Here is a 17500-nt window from a genome sequence, read left to right as displayed (position 1 = left end):
GGATTGCTAGTTACCTGTGAGTGACGAGAGGACTTTCCCCGAGTTGTCCCTCTCGAGTGGATATTAATAGCCCAGGATGACTTTTACTAGCGTGGATTTGGCTTGCGAGGAACAGGTGTGGATGGGGAGTGGAGGAGGAGAGGAGGGAGGTGGAGGGGAGGAGGCCTGAAGACTGTAAACACGGGGTCTAGCCTGACACCTGCGCTTGTTGCTGGGTTTTGTAAACGCGGTGGCGGCAGGTGGTTGCAGGTGCGAAAGCAGGTGTAGCTTTGATGTTGAGTTTTCCGGAAATGTTCGCTGGTTTCACTTGAATTTGACTTAGCGGGTTAGAGGTCGGGTATCGGTCTAGGTTAGTACAGACGGTAAAGCTTCACACTGTGTGCACGTGCTGCTTGCCGTCACGGTTGTGGCTGTGCGGTTTGCATAGGGAGGCTTCGTTGTCGACTCGGGTTGCATGCGTACACTTGTACGGGGTCGTACAAACAAAACAAAACAAAAAAAGAAAACAGAAGAGCGTCTTGCCTAGTATCGCAAGCGTGTCTTCATTTTTTCTCCTTTATATGTATGCGTGCATTCGTATGCATCTTTCATCTGAATCTGCACCCTCTCTTCGTTACCACTGCACGAGGCAGAAAGAGAGACAAGTGAGAGTAAAAAGTAAAGCCAGAAAGAGAGTGAAAGACGAAAGAAGAGGTGGGAAAATCAGTGCGAGGAAGAGAGATATTCGGAGGGAGTTCTTGCTCTTATCCAACGAAGGTAGTTAGTATTCGCGGCAGAACGGAATGTTCGCTTCTTTACTGTGAATTCGCGCGTAAGTACGTGAGCGCGCTCTGTCGCTTAAAAGATCGGGCGGCGCTTTGCGAGGGAGGGGGGGGGGGGGGGGCGGAGGGGAAAAAAGATCGCGCTCTTTTCCCCAGAAGTCATCGCGAATCTTTCCCCCATTATATTTTCCCCTTCTTTTCCATTCGATTCCTCTATTTTTACTTTTAAATTCCCTCTCATTCTAATCTCCAACATTACCACTATATATTTTTTTTCTAACCTTCCCTCACATTCTTATTTGTCTCTTCTCGCTCCTCTTTTTTCCCTTCCGCGGTCTCCTCTCCTTCCTCGCGCATGTCAGCTACCTGTTTGAGACGCTGCGACCTCGTAGTAGAAAGAGTGGATGAGAAAAGAGAGGAGAGGGGAGGGAGGGACGCCAGGGGGGGGGAGAAGAGTAGAGAGGAGAGGCGGAGGGGGTAGGGGGAAGGTCAGGGAAGTTGAAGCTCAAGGGAGACGAGGGTAAGGCGTTGTCCCTCTCCTCTCCTCTCCTTTCGTCGTCCCTGGCTTCTTCCAAATTCGCCTCCTTTCCTTGCTTTTACCATTTTGCTCTACTTCTCTCCGCCGCCTTTTCACGCGCCCCCCCCCCCCTTTCTCCCTGGCTGTTCTCATTTCTCGCTTTTGTTTCTTGGCCGTTTATTACACCATGCACTCTCGCCTAATTCCTTTTGTTTCCTCCTTCGTGTAGTGTTTCCTCCACTTTCTTCCACCAGTTTCATTTTTCTCCTTCGTTTTCCTCGTGCGTATGTGTGTGTCTGTGTGTATATATTTCTTTCTCCCCCCCCCCCCCCTCTCTCTCTCTCTCTCTCTCTCTCTCTCTCTCTCTCTCTCTCTCTCTCTCTCTCTCTCTCTCTCTCTCTCTCTCTCTCTCTCTCTCTCTCTCTCTCTCTCTCCCTCCCTCCCTCCCTCCCTCCCTCCCTCCCTCCCCTGGCTTTATTCATTCCCAAGGAAATTTTGTGTTTGTAGATTCTCGTGTTTGTCCTCGTCATTCACGTAGGCCTAGCTGTGTATTTGCTGAAGGTCAGGATTGCGGACTGGAAGCAAGAGGGGGGGGGGGGGGAGGCAGGTCGTCTATCCCGTTATATCCTTAACTTTCTTATTGATCCTGCCAAGGTGGCGGGTCCTGCCGGGATGTTTGGGAGGCTGAGGGCGAGGGTGGAGGTGGGGAGGGGGAGGGTGGGGTGGGGGTGTCCTGGGGGTGTCCTGTGGATGTTGTGATCCTCTTCGGGAGCAACTTGCCTGGAAGGAAGGGATGCTGCGCCGGAGTTGGACGTGTTCGGAAGGAATGAGGGTGGGAGAGAGACAGGAAGAGGAGGACGAAGAGAGGGAGGAAAAAAGGGACGTGTTCGGAAGGAATGAGGGTGGGAGAGAGACAGGAAGAGGAGGACGAAGAGAGGGAGGAAAAGGAAGAGAGAGGGGGGGGGAGGGGCTGACTCAGAAAAGATACAATTAAAAAAACGGAATGATCAGAAGAAAACGTTAGTTACGAAAAAACAACAACAGGAGTTAGGAAGGATAAAGAAAAAAAAAAGTAAGAAGAAGTAGATAGAGAGGGGAAGAAGAAGAAGAAGAAGAGGACCAACATTTTATCTAATATGCCAATAGAAAAGCCAGCTTGCTTGTTTGTCTCTCTACCCACATCAGTGAAATACAGATAATTGCAATATGCAAAGCCGAATCCAAACGTGAATATAGATTGCTCTATCAGCCCAGTCATGTTGAAAGGAGGAGGCGGTGGAAATGGCAGTGAAGGAGAAAAATAAGGATTTGGAATAGGAATATAAAAGATTACCTTGGAATAACACTGAGGGAGAGAAATAAACCCCCCCCCCCCATATAATATATATATATATATATATATATATATATATTGTGTGTGTGTGTGTGTGTGTGTGTGTGTGTGTGTGTGTGTGTATGTTTTGTCTAAACAAGATCTTGTATTTCTTCAGGCTTTCCTATCTCGGGTTTATGACGACGTGGGTAATGCGGTGCAGGTTTTTAAAACCGAGAACTTGATCTTGGCTTTTTAAAGGAAGATAGGGATGGAAAAGGGGGAAGAAGAAGAAGAAGAAGAAGAAGAAGAAGAAGAAGAAGAAGAAGAAGAAGAAGAAGAAGAAGAAGAAGAAGAAGAAGAAGAAGAAGAAGAAGAAGAAGAAGAAGAAGAAGAAGAAGAAGAAGAAGAAGAAGAAGAAGAAGAAGAAAAGGAGGAGTAGGAGAAAGAGGTGGAGAATTGGGCCGCTGGTTGTTAAAGGTCATCCTCCCTCCCCTGCCCCCTCCCGCCCTTGAATTTCTCCCGATTATCCTCCGGCCTCTGCTGGCGTCGACCATGCCTGCGTCTTGCCCCTCTCCCTCCACCTGTGCTCAGCTTCCTTCGCAGACGTTTCTGTAAGGAGCTTTTCGGTTACCAGTTAGGGCCTCATTTGGGAAGTGGCTTTGGCTCCCTGGGACTTCTCGCTAGGCATCCTTAGCCACGTTAGTTATCGTGCGACCCTTTGAATGTGGAATTGTTCGATAGTGCTTGTTGATAGAGCGACTGGCAGTTTGGTAATGTTTCCTTTGCAGAGAACTGTTGCATTGGCGTTGATGCTAAGTAGCTTTGCATCCTGCGCGACTGAGTTCCCATGACCGCAGAGGTGATGATGGACGTTGGCGGAGAGGAGGATGTCGAGGACCTCCGGGGCGCCCCGCGTGGCTCCCTCTCTCTGGCCTGCTCGGGGGCTGTGCCGGCCGTCTGTTGATGGCCCTGCCCCTCGCTGCTTTTCCCTCGCGTGACCTCCTTGACTAGAATTCCCTGCTCGATCGCTTCGCGTGTTGATGGCACGCGACCTTGCCTCGCCGCCGCCGTGCCCGAGAGGTGACAAAGACTCGCAGCGTGAGACCTTTGTGCCGGCCAGCGACCGAACCGCCGCCGGGAAGATGTCCCTGTTGGAGGCCATGAAGGCGTGGACGCTTGGTCCATGGGCGCGGCGGCGGGACAAGAAGCGCGTGAGCGTGGCTCTATGGGGAGGCCGTCCCGTGGAGTCCGACATGTGCTCACACCTTTTGGGGACGCCGGGGATCTACCGCCGCCGCCTCTCCTCCCCGTGCGATGGCGACGTGCTGGACCTGTACACTGCCGCCGCTGCGGCAGCCGCCACGCCCTCGTTCACGAACGGACCCCCGCTGTACCATCCGCCGGCCTTCCCGGCCGGCTACACGCCCCTCGAGGATCTGCGCCCACGACGCTTTTCCGGCAAGAAAGTCGAGGTAGAGTCTGCTAATATCCTGGACGTCCCTCGTGTGGAGGTGACGCCCCCTGATGACACTCCTCCAGCCTCTGCAACGGAGGACGGTCAGCAGGACTCCTTTCCCCCCTCCTATAGTGTTGGGGACCCCGTGCCCACGCCCCAAGGTGATGACGCGAAGGCTGGAGGAGCGGAGGTGGTGGGACAGGAGTGGAAGGAGGAGGGGAAGACGCTGCAAGGGCTAGAAAGCTCCGAGTGTGACGGACAGTGCGTGATTGAGTGCCAACAGAACACTCTGGGCCTGGAGGGAGTCGCAGATGCCCTTGCACTCGTGCCCTATGATCCCCAAAATATCCCAGGAGATATAAATAAGCAAGTGCTCAGTGAGGAGGACGAGAAGGAGGAGGTGAAGGAGGAGGAGGAGGTGGTGTTTCACGGAGAATACTTTAACTCGTGTGCACCAGTGATACTAAGTGATGGGGATAAAGCGGACGAGGAAGAGGAGAAGAAGGAGGAGGGACAGCAGCAGGCGAATGTGGAGGAACATTGGAGGAGAGTTTCTCTGGCAGAGATACGAGGTGTACCCCAAGGAGAAACCCGGGAGGAGCCCCAAGGAGAGGAACTTGGAGACATTCTGTGGGCGGAGGTGACGGCACAACTCAGGGACGTCTGGGACGAGATCGGCCTCATCGACGACTCACCGAGGTCGCAAAGCTCGTTCCCATGCATCCTGCCCCAAGGTAACTTTGGTGTGACCCCGTGTGTGACTAACACATTGATAAGATATTTTTGAAAAGACCAGAACCAACTATTACGTCCCCCGTGTGTTGGGCGAAGTGGCTGTTTGCGGACGTGAGTTACTAACTGCATGCTGGATTGCCCTGCTTTTTCCATGTTAAAAATGTCGGAACGTAGAATTTTTATAATTAAACTGATGCTAATCTTTTCAGCCGACTGAGCTATACTTGGCGGTGGTGGGGAGCGTGTAGCAAACATTGAAGTTTAATTACCGATCGAAAATCCCACTACAATAATTTATTCATTGTTCAGTTTGGGCCAGTACGAGAATCAGTGTCATTATTACTGACTGCCGCATTTGAAAACCTGTGATTGAAGGGGGGATACTGCTCTTTCCAAACAGGTGCCCAACAGTTTCATCATCTGTTTACATGTGATCTAACACACACATGGTCTTCCACACAGATGAATGAAAGTTTATTGGTTGCGTGTGTACCATGGGCAGCCTGACCTACATAACTTCTCGAATATAATCAACAATTGAGAGTCACGTAACTGGAATGCTTGTCATAGTTGCTATGCACCATCGCTGCCGCAAGATCAATACATTTTGGATGTGTCGAGAATTAAAACAGGTAAATGTTAGAAATTTTCGCATTACGGCATAGAACGTTAGATTGTTTGCTGTATGGCATTTTTACGAAGTCTGACGTATGTCATATTCTTTATAAAGTCAGAAGACCTGTAGTATAAGAAACAGGCATAAAGCCTCGGGCCTTCTGTCCTCAAATGTAACGGACGAGGGCTTGTGGAGCGGTTCTAACATTGTGTGCATGTTTAATGTATATTCTTGCTTTCATTGTTTTGATATTTATATTTTGTTGATATTCACTAACCGTGAAAACGTACGGTAAAAATTCCATTTAGGATTCGGTGGATTATATTTCCATCCTTAAAGGGGAAGTACTTGAATCTCCCAGCCTGATGTGGCAACATAGCGATTGATGTTAGATTGTGCCTAGTACAAGCCTGTGAGCATTCAGAGATTTAAAACACCCATGTTTAATGTGGAATCAGATTATCAACTATAATTCCCGTGGGGTTATTGCAAAGTGTATTCATTCTGAAGGCTGGGAAAGAAATTGAATGTTGTAGGAATGAAACAACAGCCTGTGATAAGTGTCAGTATCGAGTGAGACGCTAAATTTAGACGGGTCCTCCCTGTACCTAATCTTGCGTTTTCTTCGGTTTATGAGAACCAAGAATCCTGAGGGTTTGTTGGTGTTCATTATAGATTTATCGACAACACAAAGTGTGTTATTAAACCGAAGCAAAGATACTCTCTTATTACCCGCCGAGCTGTGAGAATCAAAAAGAATCTCGATATCGTTGTGTTGCAAACGATATTTTTTCCCATTTTTGTCCCTCGTGTTTTTTTTTTTTTTTTTTTTTTTTGTTCATATTATCTTAATCTTGTTCATCGCACCTTACTAATCTATTATATGGGATATGATGCATGCAGTTAGCAGCGCCACGGCGGTAAACAAAGGAAAGTTGGCGGGAAAAGATTTCGTTATGCCTCAATCAGGTTAGCGAAGAGTGCTAAGTGTGATAATCAGATGAGCGTAAAGTTATCGGTAATTTTGTACCGAATTGTGAGCATAAAGCGAAGGGAATTTATCGGCGATTGCAGAATAATGCATTGTTGTCGTGGAGGGGGAGGGAGGGAGAAAGAGAAAGCAGGGGGGAGGAGAAAGAGAAAAATTAAAAGGAGTGAGTGAGTAAGAAAAGAGAGAGAGAGAGAGAGAGAGAGAGAGAGAGAGAGAGAGAGAGAGAGAGAGAGAGAGAGAGAGAGAGAGAGAGAGAGAGAGGGGGGGGGGTGGGAGGGACGGAGGGAGGGAGGAAAAAGGAAAGGAGGAACTAAAAGTCGTGGAGATTATCAAACGGTTGCCGATGAAAGTTAGCGATGATGAAGTGAGGGGAAAAGGAAGGAAAAGCCGAGGAGGTGTGGGAACGCCCCGAGGGAAAGCGAGACGTCGGCCAGGTAACTGTCAGGTCGTTTTTTAAATACTTTTTTGAGATATTGCATGGCCATGACGCGCGAAAGGCGGGAAGGAAGGAACACGGAAAGAAGTTGAGTGAAGTTGAGGTGCTCACTGGCGCCCGCACGCACACGCACACGCACGCGCACACGCACACGCACACGCACACGCACACGCACACGCACACGCACACGCACACGCACACGCACACGCACACACACACACACACACACACACACACACACACACACACACACACACACACACACACTCACACTCACTCTCTCTCTCTCTCTCTCTCTCTCTCTCTCTCTCTCTCTCTCTCTCTCTCTCTCTCTCTCTCTCTCTCTCTCTCAGGTTGTCCTTGCCTGCCTGTTTACTTTCCTCTTCATATATCCAATCCAAAGCCCAAGGAGCAAAGAGGCAGGATGTTTTTTTAGTTTAATTCTTCATTATTATTTTAGACTGACAGATGGGCGTGGTTTATGGTTCGTAGGATGGGCGTGGCGGGCTGGAATTTCTCGGGTGCGGATGCTCGTCCTTCAATGTCCACGCCCACACTCGGTGACGGAGGCTTTTAAGATTTCTAGATTTCCAGACGGTCGTAGATCGCCTTGTAACGTCACGCCCGTTGCGGGGGAGAGGGAGAAGAGGGAGGGGAGAGGGAAAGGGAGTAAGAGAAAGAGAGGAAGAGTTTGGAAGATAGACAGATAGATATTAATAAGCGGAGAGATGTGATCACAGGAACGAGGACTCGGCGCCGGGGAGAAACCGCCGCCAACGCATCGGAGAGAGACCCATCTTTGTAAACAACCTTCCCCGTCGCTGTAATGAGACGATAGTTGCTGTAACGACCAAGCGCATTCTCGCAGAGGGATCGCTCGTACTCCCTTTCCCTTCTCGCCATCATTTCAACAGCCCCTGCCATCGCCCTAAACAAAAGCGCCTGCTATTTTGTTTTGATCTCCCGCGCGAGGCCGCATCCGAATGTCCGAATGCCCGCTTGCTCGCCAGGCTAACGACTTGGCCATCGCGGTAAACATGCTTGTTATCATTGTCTCCTTCTCCCCTGTCGTGCTCTCTTTCCCCTGCTCTGGGGGAGGTGGGGTCCCATTTGTTCTCGTTTCTTTTCTCTATTGCTATTTGTATTATTACTGTTATTCTCCCGCTTGTCTCTCCCACTTCCCCACACCTCTCGGCTCCTCGCAGGGCGCCATCATCTCGATCCTGCACTGATCATCGGATTTCCACGGCGAGCATCCGGCACACAGCTTCCTCCCCCGCCTGGCCCCTCCAGGCTCCCCCTCCCTTCCCATCCTCTTCCTCCTCCACCTCCCCAAACCCCGTCACCCCCTCCCCCTCCCCCCTCTTTGCAATCATCGCATAGCGGCTCGCGGCTGAACGACGGTGTTTGGCCGAATACCGTGTTGTCGTCCACTATATTCCCCATTCCTCCCGGTTGGCCGGTCTCGGAGACACGTGGTTTGGGTGTTATTATACATCAGTCAGGCTGCAACCTCGATGCATGGCTGCCAGATGTAGGAAACGTTGCGATTTGTTTTCTCATAAGGAGGGATGGAGGTCGAAGACGGCGGCAGTGTGTTTGTGTGTGAGAAACAGAGAATGTTTGTTGTTGGTTTGTTTGCCCGGCCGTTACTCTATGCCACTTTCTCGTTAGCGTAAGCAGAAAGATGGGTAACTGCATCACAAACACGCAGGTGTGTCGTTCAAAGCGTAAACATATATAGACACCTGAATTTGTGTGTGTGTCAGGGGAGCTGCGTCTCTCGTTAGGTGGGCGGGACAGCTGTAGGGGAATATCAGCGATTCATAGAGGGTAACCAAGCGTAGATTTGAACGAGTAAGTCGGCTTTAAATGTGAGGGGGGAAGGAGAGAGAGAGAGAGAGAGAGAGAGAGAGAGAGAGAGAGAGAGAGAGAGAGAGAGAGAGAGAGAGAGAGAGAGAGAGAGAGAGAGAGAGAGAGAGAGAAAGAGAGAGGAATGGAGGGAGGAAGAGGAAAATACTCTTAGTCATAGATTCAGCCTTGGACGTATAATAGGATATGTGAGGAAGAATGAGAGACTAACAGTGAGGAAGGAGGGGGAGGGGGGGGCGGAGAGACAGGAAGTAGAGCAGACATTAAGCAAGTGCATAACATTCTGTAAGATGAAACATGTCATGCACCTTGACCATGTGTCGTGGTGTCGAACAGCTGATGAGGAAAGAAGGGTGGGGTTGGAGGGGGGTATGGCCGGGTACAGATATGATACTTGGGCACTCCTGTGGGAAGGAACAACGGCATTCTGATTGGACCTACAGCTTGCGAGGCTCTCTCTCTCTCTCTCTCTCTCTCTCTCTCTCTCTCTCTCTCTCTCTCTCTCTCTCTCTCTCTCTCTCTCTCTCTCTCTCTCTCTCTCTCTCTCTCTCTCTCTCCCTCTCTCTCTCTCTCTCTCTCTCTCTCTCCTCTCTCTCCTCTCTCTCCTCTCTCTCCTCTCTCTCCTATCTCTCTCTGTCTGTCTGTCTGTCTGTCTGTCTCTCCCTCTCCCCCTTTCTCCCGCCTTCACTCCCTTCCTGCTTCCGTACTTACTCCCCCGTTCCATTCCACCTGCTTTTCCACCTGTCCTTCCTTCCTTCCATCTTCCCACTTGTTCCCTTAGGCATTCACCACATCCTCCGTCCCCTCCTAGGCCTATAAGACACGTTAGAAGGCAGCAGGAAATGCGGGCGATCGTGAGGCAAAATGGGCTGTGCATGAATTTCGACTTGGGGGAGACCCAATTTTCGGATGATTTTCCGTTCGAGTCAAGTTCCAGGTCGCTGCCTCCAAACTAGCAAGTATATGTGGGGATGTTCGTTTCCATGTCTGAATATATGTGTTCGTGTATACAAAACGAACAGATGTGCGGTGAGTCACACACATATTACACGGCCAGTGGTAACGTACGCACACACGCACTCACACATGTACACGCACAACACACATATCCCCCCTCCCGCCCGCCAGTTGTCAACGGTCCGTGCGAGGGAGTTCGTGTGCGTCTCGAAGCTCCTCTGTTCGCGATGTGTTGAGATTTTCTGAAAAATCGGTTTATATGTGTTCGGAGGATTTAAACGAATGAATAAGTGTGTAGATTCATTTTCTGGAAAAAAAGTAATATTGGTATACCTCATTTTTTTTCATATACACATTATTTTGGAAGTATCTGATGCTACGCGTTTGCTTGTTTGTTTGTTTGTCTTTTACCCGATATATGGAACTGTATCGCCAGTGGAACTTAGCGCTTGCCGATCGCGCCGTTATCGATGTGACATTCGTTAAAGAATTTGAAAAAAAAAAAAAATCCAAGTGAATATGGCTAGTTTGCGAAAATTCCAAACGCTAGCCAGTGGTTTTAAAAGTGGTCAAGTGAATGATATTTAAGTCTGTTCGAAAAGAAACAAGAAAAGAAGATGAAACGATGTAAAAATCTTGAACTTTGAATATTGTATATGAATGCGTCATACCGCGCGGCCTAAAAACAAGCTAGGCTACTTGCGAGTAAGAGGAGAAAGAAGGAGGAGGAGGAGAAGAAGGAGAAGAAGAAGAAGGAGGAGAAGAAGAAGAAGGAGGAGAAGAAGAAGGAGGAGAAGAAGAAGGAGGAGAAGAAGAAGAAGGAGGAGAAGAAGAAGAAGGAGGAGAAGAAGAAGAAGGAGGAGAAGAAGAAGGAGGAGAGAAGAGAAGAGAAGAAGAAGGAGAAGAAGAAGAAGAGAAGAAGAAGAAGAAGAAGAAGAAGAAGAAGAAGAAGAAGAAGAAGAAGAAGAAGAAGAAGAAGAAGAAGAAGAAGAAGAAGAAGAAGAAGAAGAAGAAGAAGAAGAAGAAGAAGAAGGAGGAGGAGGAGGAGGAGAGGAAAAAAAAGAGTAATGAACAGGGGAAAGAGAGAGAAGAGTGCGAATGAGGAAGAATGGGTGCCTGGTGGGCGTGACGATTGAAGTTTAGTGGGTGGCGAAAGCGTGCGTGTGCTATGAGCCGCCGGGAGGACCAATGATGCATGGCTGATGGGGTGTGGGCAGCTCTTGGGGCTGATTCGGGGGGAGGCGCAGACGCAGTGAAGACGGGGAGGGGGCGGGGGTAGAGGGAAGAGAAGGAAAGTGGTAGGAGAAGAAAAGGGGGTAAAGAAGGACGCGAAGTAAAGAGGGGTGAAGGAAGGGGGGAGAGGTGTGAAAGGGAAGGTAGAAGGAAGAGGGAAAGAGGTAGATGTGGGAGTGGGACGGGGGGGGGGGGGATGAGAGAAGAAGGAAGAAAGAAAGGAAGAATAAGATGGCAAGGATACAATGGAGACAAAAGAGACAGGTTAAGGTGAGAGAAGAGAAGAAAAGAGAAGAAAAAACGATTGGAAAAGAAAGGAGAAAATGAAACGAGAAAGGGATGCACGAAAATGCGAGGGAGGAAATGTGAATAAACAGAGGAGATAGTGAAAGGAGGGAGGTTGGTATGCTAATCACGAACGGAAGTTAAGTCGTCGGAGAGACCAGTCCGCGAGAGGCAAGAATGTCGCCCGCCACCAGCCCGTCCTGTTGACATGTCCTTGTTGCAGGTTCTGTTAGCGGTCTCTCTCCTCTGTTCCTCCCGTTCCTTTCTTGGCGAGCGATAGTTTGTCTTGCTCTCTGGTTTCTGTTTCTGTTCTCTTCTCTCATTTGTTTCCTCTTGTTTTCTCTCTCGCTCTCTCTCTCTCTCTCTCTTTCTCTCTCTCTCTCTCTCTCTCTCTCTCTCTCTCTCTCTCTCTCTCTCTCTCTCTCTCTCTCTCTCTCTCTCTCTCTCTCTCTCTCTCTCTCTCCCTCTCCCTCTCTCCCTCTCCCTCTCTCTCTCCCTCCCTCTCCCATCTCTCTCTCCCCTCTCTCTCCTCTCTCTCCTCTCTCTCTCTCCCCCCCCCCCTCTCTCTCTTCTCTTCTCATCTCCTCCTCTTCCTTTTCCTTTCTTTTTCTTTTCTTTTTCTTTCTCATTCTCCTTCGGTTCTCCTTTCGCTCATCACATCGTCACTTTCGTCTCTTCATCACACAGCGTCTCCACCCCGACACTCCCCCACATGCCATCAGCGTTACATCAGCACTGCATCCTGTTGATACTCCGTCTACCCCCTCCCCTTCCCCCTCTACCCCCTCCCCTCTCCTCCCTTCCCCTCCTTGACCCTCGTCTCAATCTCTACCTTCTATTTTCTAGGCCTCCTTCATCTTCCTCTTCTTCCTCTTCTCCCTCTTCCGTCCTATTTCTTATTCTGCTTTTTGCCTGTCTTTGCTTTCGTCAACGGGTGCTGCAACGAGAGATATTTTTTCCCGTTTTTGTTCGACTACTTGTTCTCATTCTTATTCTTCTCCCTCCCTATCCCACCTAGCTCTTCTTCCTCGTAGCACCAACTCTTCCTCCTCTTCTTATCCTCATTTCTTCCTGTTCCATCTCCTCTTTGTTTACAATCCGTTTCATCTGCTTCTCTTTCTCTTCCTCATTTCCTCCTTCCTTCAACCCCAAACTATTAAAAAATACTTAAAATTCATGTCCTACTCTTGTTTCATGGTCACCGCCCCTCCCCCTCTCCCACTCGCACTTCAACAAGCTGTCCTGAGTTTTTTTTTGGGAGAAAGGGAGAGAGAGAGAGGGAGAGAGGGGGGGTGAAAGGTGGGAGAGAGAGAGAGAGAAGGAGAGAGGGGGGGGGTGAAAGGTGAGAGAGAGAGAGAGAGAGAGAGAGAGAGAGAGAGAGAGAGAGAGAGAGAGAGAGAGAGAGAGAGAGAGAGAGAGAGAGAGAGAGAGAGAGAGAGAAATTTACCTTCCGCACCCTTGACCAACTTGGCCGGCCATGTTTGGGGAAGCTGTCAGCTCAGGAATCCGTCGATCCTTCATGCCTGTGGATTTTTTTTTTTTTTTTTTTTGTCCTTTTTCAATTTAAACTTCCTCGAACATGACTTCATTCTTGGTTTCGTTCTTACGGGAAAGTGGGCGTGAGAGCAAGATGAAGAAGGAGAAAGAGAAGGGGAAGAAAAACGGGAGGAGGAGGAGGAAGAGGAGGAAGAGGAGGAGGCCGAAGAGATATGGAAAAAATAGACGATACGAAACGGATGGATGATGATAGTGATGTTGCAATGGACAGGTAGAACAGGAGGAAAGGACTGACGATAATATAAGGCGAAGGAGGAAAGGGAATATAAGATGATGGAGAATTAGGTGCCGACGGAGAATGGGAATGAGCAGGTGAAGAATAGCAATCCAGTGGAGCAGAAGTTGATGACAGATCATTTGATCGTCCACACGTCGACGCCGGATTCCTTCCTTCTCTCTCTCTCTCTCCATCCCCCTTTGTCTCTATCCTTCTCTATCCTTCTCTCCCTCTCCCCTTCTCCCCTTCTCCCTCACCCTCCCTCCCTCTCTCCTTCCCACTTTCTCTATCTTTATCTCGATCGTTATCTCTCCGCGCGAGCGTGGGCGTATATGCTCTCGAGTGAAGCGCTAGAACTTGCATTGATTAGACACGTACAAAGGAGAATGTAGCAGTTTAACAAAACCTGATCGCATATCTTCAGTCGAAAGTATTTAGTGCAAGGAAGAGGGAAGGGGATGATGCAAGAGGGAGGAAGAAGAATATGGAGAAGGGGTGCAGGGAGAAAGGAAAAGAGGAAGGACGAGTGAGAAGAAGAGGAAGGGGGTAAAGAGAAGGGGCTTGTAAGGAGGGGGGGAGGGAAGAGGGGTTGCAAGGAGGAGGAGAAAGAGGAGGGGGATGGGAGGAGGTGCATGAAGGGGAAAGGGGGAGGGGTGTAAGGAGGATGGGGGAGAGGAAGGGAGCGAAGGATGGGAGCGCCTGATCACCGTGAAACCCCAACTGCCAATCCTTGTAACGGGATTTTCCCCATTGTCATTCATTCATTTTGCATGATTTTCGAAGGAAGGGCTGAGAAGGCCAACATAAGGCAGAGGGAAGGGCTGAAGGGATTATGCTCTGGCTCTTGAAGGACAACGGATTTGTTTCTTATTTTTATCCTTTTTTTTTTCTTCCTTCCCTTTTCCCTCTTATTTTCCTCTTTCTTCTTCTTTTTCTTCTTCATCTCATTATTATTATTGTTGTTAATGTTATTATTACTACTATTATCATTATTATTATTATTGTTACTACTACTACTACTACTACTACTACTATTATTTTATTATTAGTAGTAGTAGTAGTTTTCCTACTCTTCTCTGCCCCTTGCTTCCCCTCTCCCCATAGCCTAGGAGGTTGACAGGGTGGTCCAGGAAGAAGGGGAGGAGGGGGGGGGTGAAGGGGTAGGGAGGTTATGTGGACTCAACCTCAAGGAATGGTAGGAAGGGGAAGGTGGACGACCACGGAATGGGTTGAGTGACTTGGCAAACATCACTCTCTTCCTCTTTCCTCTGTTCCCCGTCGTCTTCTCCCGCTTCTTTCTATTTCTTTTTCTTTTTCTTTTTCTTTTTGTTTTTAATCCTTTCCATCTCCTGTTTGTTTTTCTATGCTTTTCCCTCTCACCACTTGGGGTTTCTTCTTTTTATCTCGGTTTGAATCTATCTCCTCTGTGTCAGAACTTTCTCTCTGGCTTCCTCCTGTTCCTCTTTTTCTTCTTCTTCTTTTTCTTCTTCTTCTTCTTCTTCTTCTTCTTCTTCTTCTTCTTCTTCTTCTTCTTCTTCTTCTTCTTCTTCTTCTTCTTCTTCTTCTTCTTCTTCTTCTTCTTCTTCTTCTTCTTCTTCTTCTTCATCATCATCATCATCTTAATTTTCTTTTTTCAACCCCTCCTCCTCCTCCTCCTCCTCCTCCTCCTCCTCCTCCTCCTCCTCCTCTTCCTCCTCCTCTTCCTCCTCCTCCTCCTCCTCCTCCTCCTCCTCCTCCTCCTCCTCCTCCTCCTCCTCCTCCAAATATAGGAGGGAGTAAAAGAAAAGGAAAAAGGCAAGGAGGAGAGGGGAATAGAGAGAGAAGAAAGAAGGGAGGGAGAAATGATAGAGAGACAGAGAGAGGAATTAGAGAATGAAGGAGAATGGGAGCAATAGATCAAACAGAACTTGGAGGCCGCTTGTAACGAGGCCATTGATGGCGTATTAAGCCATTTTTGGAGGTAATGCTTCGTTTTTTGTTGTTGTTGTTGTTATTGTTGGCTCCTGGACTCGTTTGTCGTGTTGTTTTATGTTGTGTAGATTAACATTACTGTCGTCACCATTGTCATCGCATGAAGCTGCTGTTGCTGCCGTTCCTTCTCCTGCTCCCTTTTCTTCTTTCTCCTCCTTCTCCTCTTCCTCCTCCTCCTCCTCCTCCTCCTCCTCCTCCTCCTCCTCCTCCTCCTCCGTCTCCTCCTCCTCCTCCTCCTCCTCACCATCATCATCATCAACAACATCCTCATCCTCGTCCTCCTTCCACTGCTCACCATTATTATTAATTTGCCTTCTGTTTATTTATTCTTTATCATTCCACTCCAAACCCTTCCGTACGCCTTAAGAGATGGGTCTTTTGACGGAAGTTAGGGAGCTGTATCTAATTTACATATTTACCTACGCGGAAGGTCGTGTACTTAGGAGTTTACGTGTTTATGTATGCATATGTATGTACTTGTATGTGTTTGAGAGAGAGAGAGAGAGAGAGAGAGAGAGAGAGAGAGAGAGAGAGAGAGAGAGAGAGAGAGAGAGAGAGAGAGAGAGAGAGAGAGAGAGAGTCAGTGAACTAGTGAAATACCTTAACTAAAGTTATGTATACAAGTGTATCCCACTACTGAATGCTCCTCCCTCCGCAGGTGTCTTTGTGAGTATGCGTGTGTGTGATGAGGGACAAGAGAGTGGTTTACCTGTGGTGGAAGGAGAGGTGTGTGGAGGGTTTGAGTTACTACCGGAGTGGAATCTTGTCGTGTTTCTCTCTCTCAACCACTCACTCAAGCATTCATATTATTATTATTATTATTATTATTATTATTATATTGTTGTTGCTGTTGTTTTTATTATTATCATTATCATTATTCTTGTTATTGTTTTTATATTTATTGTTATTTTAGTTATGATGTTATTATTATTATTATTATCATTATTATTATCATTATTATTATTGTTGTTGTTGTTATTCTTTGTGTTGTTGCGGTGATTTTATTATTATTCCGATCATTATTATTACGGTCATTATAATTATCATTATTTTTTTATTACCATTGTTTTTTATTATCATTGTTGTTGTTATTATTATTATTATTATTATTATTATTATTATTATTATTATTATTATTTTGCCATTATTATTGTTATTATTATTTTGTTATCATTATTGTTATTATTATCATTTTGCTGTTATTATTGTTATTATTATTAATTTGCCATTATTATTGTTATTATTATTTTGCTCTTATTAATGTTACCACCACCGAAATCAACCTTACCATTAATGTGGTCGTTATGTTTCGTAATTTACCACCTCATCATCATCTCTACTTCATCTCCTGCAACATCTCAGTCTCCTCAGCCAGACAGTCAGTCGGACGAAGCGGACGGCACGAAGCCATGAAGCATTTACTGTGGCGAAGGTGTGGTCAGGGAGGAATGTGGCGCCAGACAGTATGTGGCCGGCGAACACTTGGGGAGGGAGGAGGGGGGGGTAGAGGAAGGGGGAACGGAGAGGAGGAGGTGGGGGTAGAGGAAGGGGGAAGGGAGAGGAGGAGGGGGGGTAGAGGAAGGGGGAAGGGTGAGGAGGAAGGGGGAAGGGAGAGGAGGAGGGGGGTAGGGGAAGGGGAAGGGAGAGGAGGAGGGGGAGCGGGAAAGGGAAGGAGAGAGGGAGGTTGCATTAGTACAGAATTGGTTGGAGGTGATGATGCAGAAAGGAATAAGAAGGAGAAGAAGAAGAAGAAGAAGAAGAAGAAGAAGAAGAAGAAGAAGAAGAAGAAGAAGAAGAAGAAGAAGAAGAAGAAGAAGAAGAAGAAGAAGAAGAAGAAGGAGAAACTTGGGAGAAGGGAAGGAGGAAGAGGGCGGGGCTCGGTGTGACAAGTGGGGTCAGCTAAAACGGCGTGTGACACATCTACTTCTCGAGCGTGTGATACTAACACTTGCCGGGTAAATGGAACACAATGTATCGCGAGGTGGGTGCGGGAGGAGGAATAGGAGGAGGGGGGGGGGAGGGGAAGAGCAGGGGATGGGAAAAAGAGGGGAGAAGAAGAAGAAAAAGAAGAAGGAGAAGAGGAAGAGGAAGATGAAGATGAAGCACCGAGTGGGGATAAGGGGAGGAGGAGGAAGAGTGGGAGGGGAGAGGGAGATGGTGCGGTAAACTGTGTCTTGGGGAGGACTGTTGCCGATATTTTGGTTGAGATGCATTCGGTGTCGAGCTGGTTGAGATGGCGGGGACGGACGCTCGCGTGATGGGCCCAGTGCAGGTGCAGCGTGAGCGGTGGAGGCCGGTTGGAAGGGAGGTCGGGAGGGGAAAGGAGGGAAAGGAGGGAAAGGGAGGTTTTCGTAAGTAATGGTGATGCTGGGGATGGTGAGTAAATGGTATTGTATTCGCCGTTCTTTTCGTCGTTGTTGTTTTTTAAAGCAGTAACAGAAGGCGGATAGAGACTAAGAAGAAAATGGCTTAGATTTGTAATATATACATACACACACACACACACACACACACACACACACACACACACACACACACACACACACATATATATATATATATATATATATATATATTGCAT

The 17500-nt window shown here is 48.0% G+C and overlaps 1 protein-coding gene across 12 annotated transcripts in view; it reads left to right on the top strand.

Annotated features, from left to right (window-relative positions):
• The window catches only part of LOC125035455 (phosphatase and actin regulator 2-like), a 424170-nt gene that overhangs the window by 371654 nt on the left and 35016 nt on the right, over positions 1–17500 (top strand). The window contains exon 2 of one of the 12 annotated variants that reach the window (XM_047627865.1): positions 3382–4783. The exons of 10 other annotated variants lie outside the window; for them this stretch is intronic. In XM_047627865.1, the coding sequence (XP_047483821.1) occupies positions 3634–4783 (1150 nt within the window). In that variant the 5' untranslated portion in view covers positions 3382–3633. Of the gene's footprint in view, positions 1–2719; positions 4784–17500 lie in introns of those variants that run through there. One more of the 12 variants, XM_047627866.1, reaches the window with a different exon arrangement.

Source organism: Penaeus chinensis, chromosome 19 (assembly GCF_019202785.1).
Source record: "Penaeus chinensis breed Huanghai No. 1 chromosome 19, ASM1920278v2, whole genome shotgun sequence".
Lineage (NCBI taxonomy): Eukaryota > Metazoa > Arthropoda > Malacostraca > Decapoda > Penaeidae > Penaeus > Penaeus chinensis.
The sequence above is the reverse complement of the archived record's forward strand: the minus strand, read 5'-3'. Positions and strand labels throughout refer to the sequence as shown.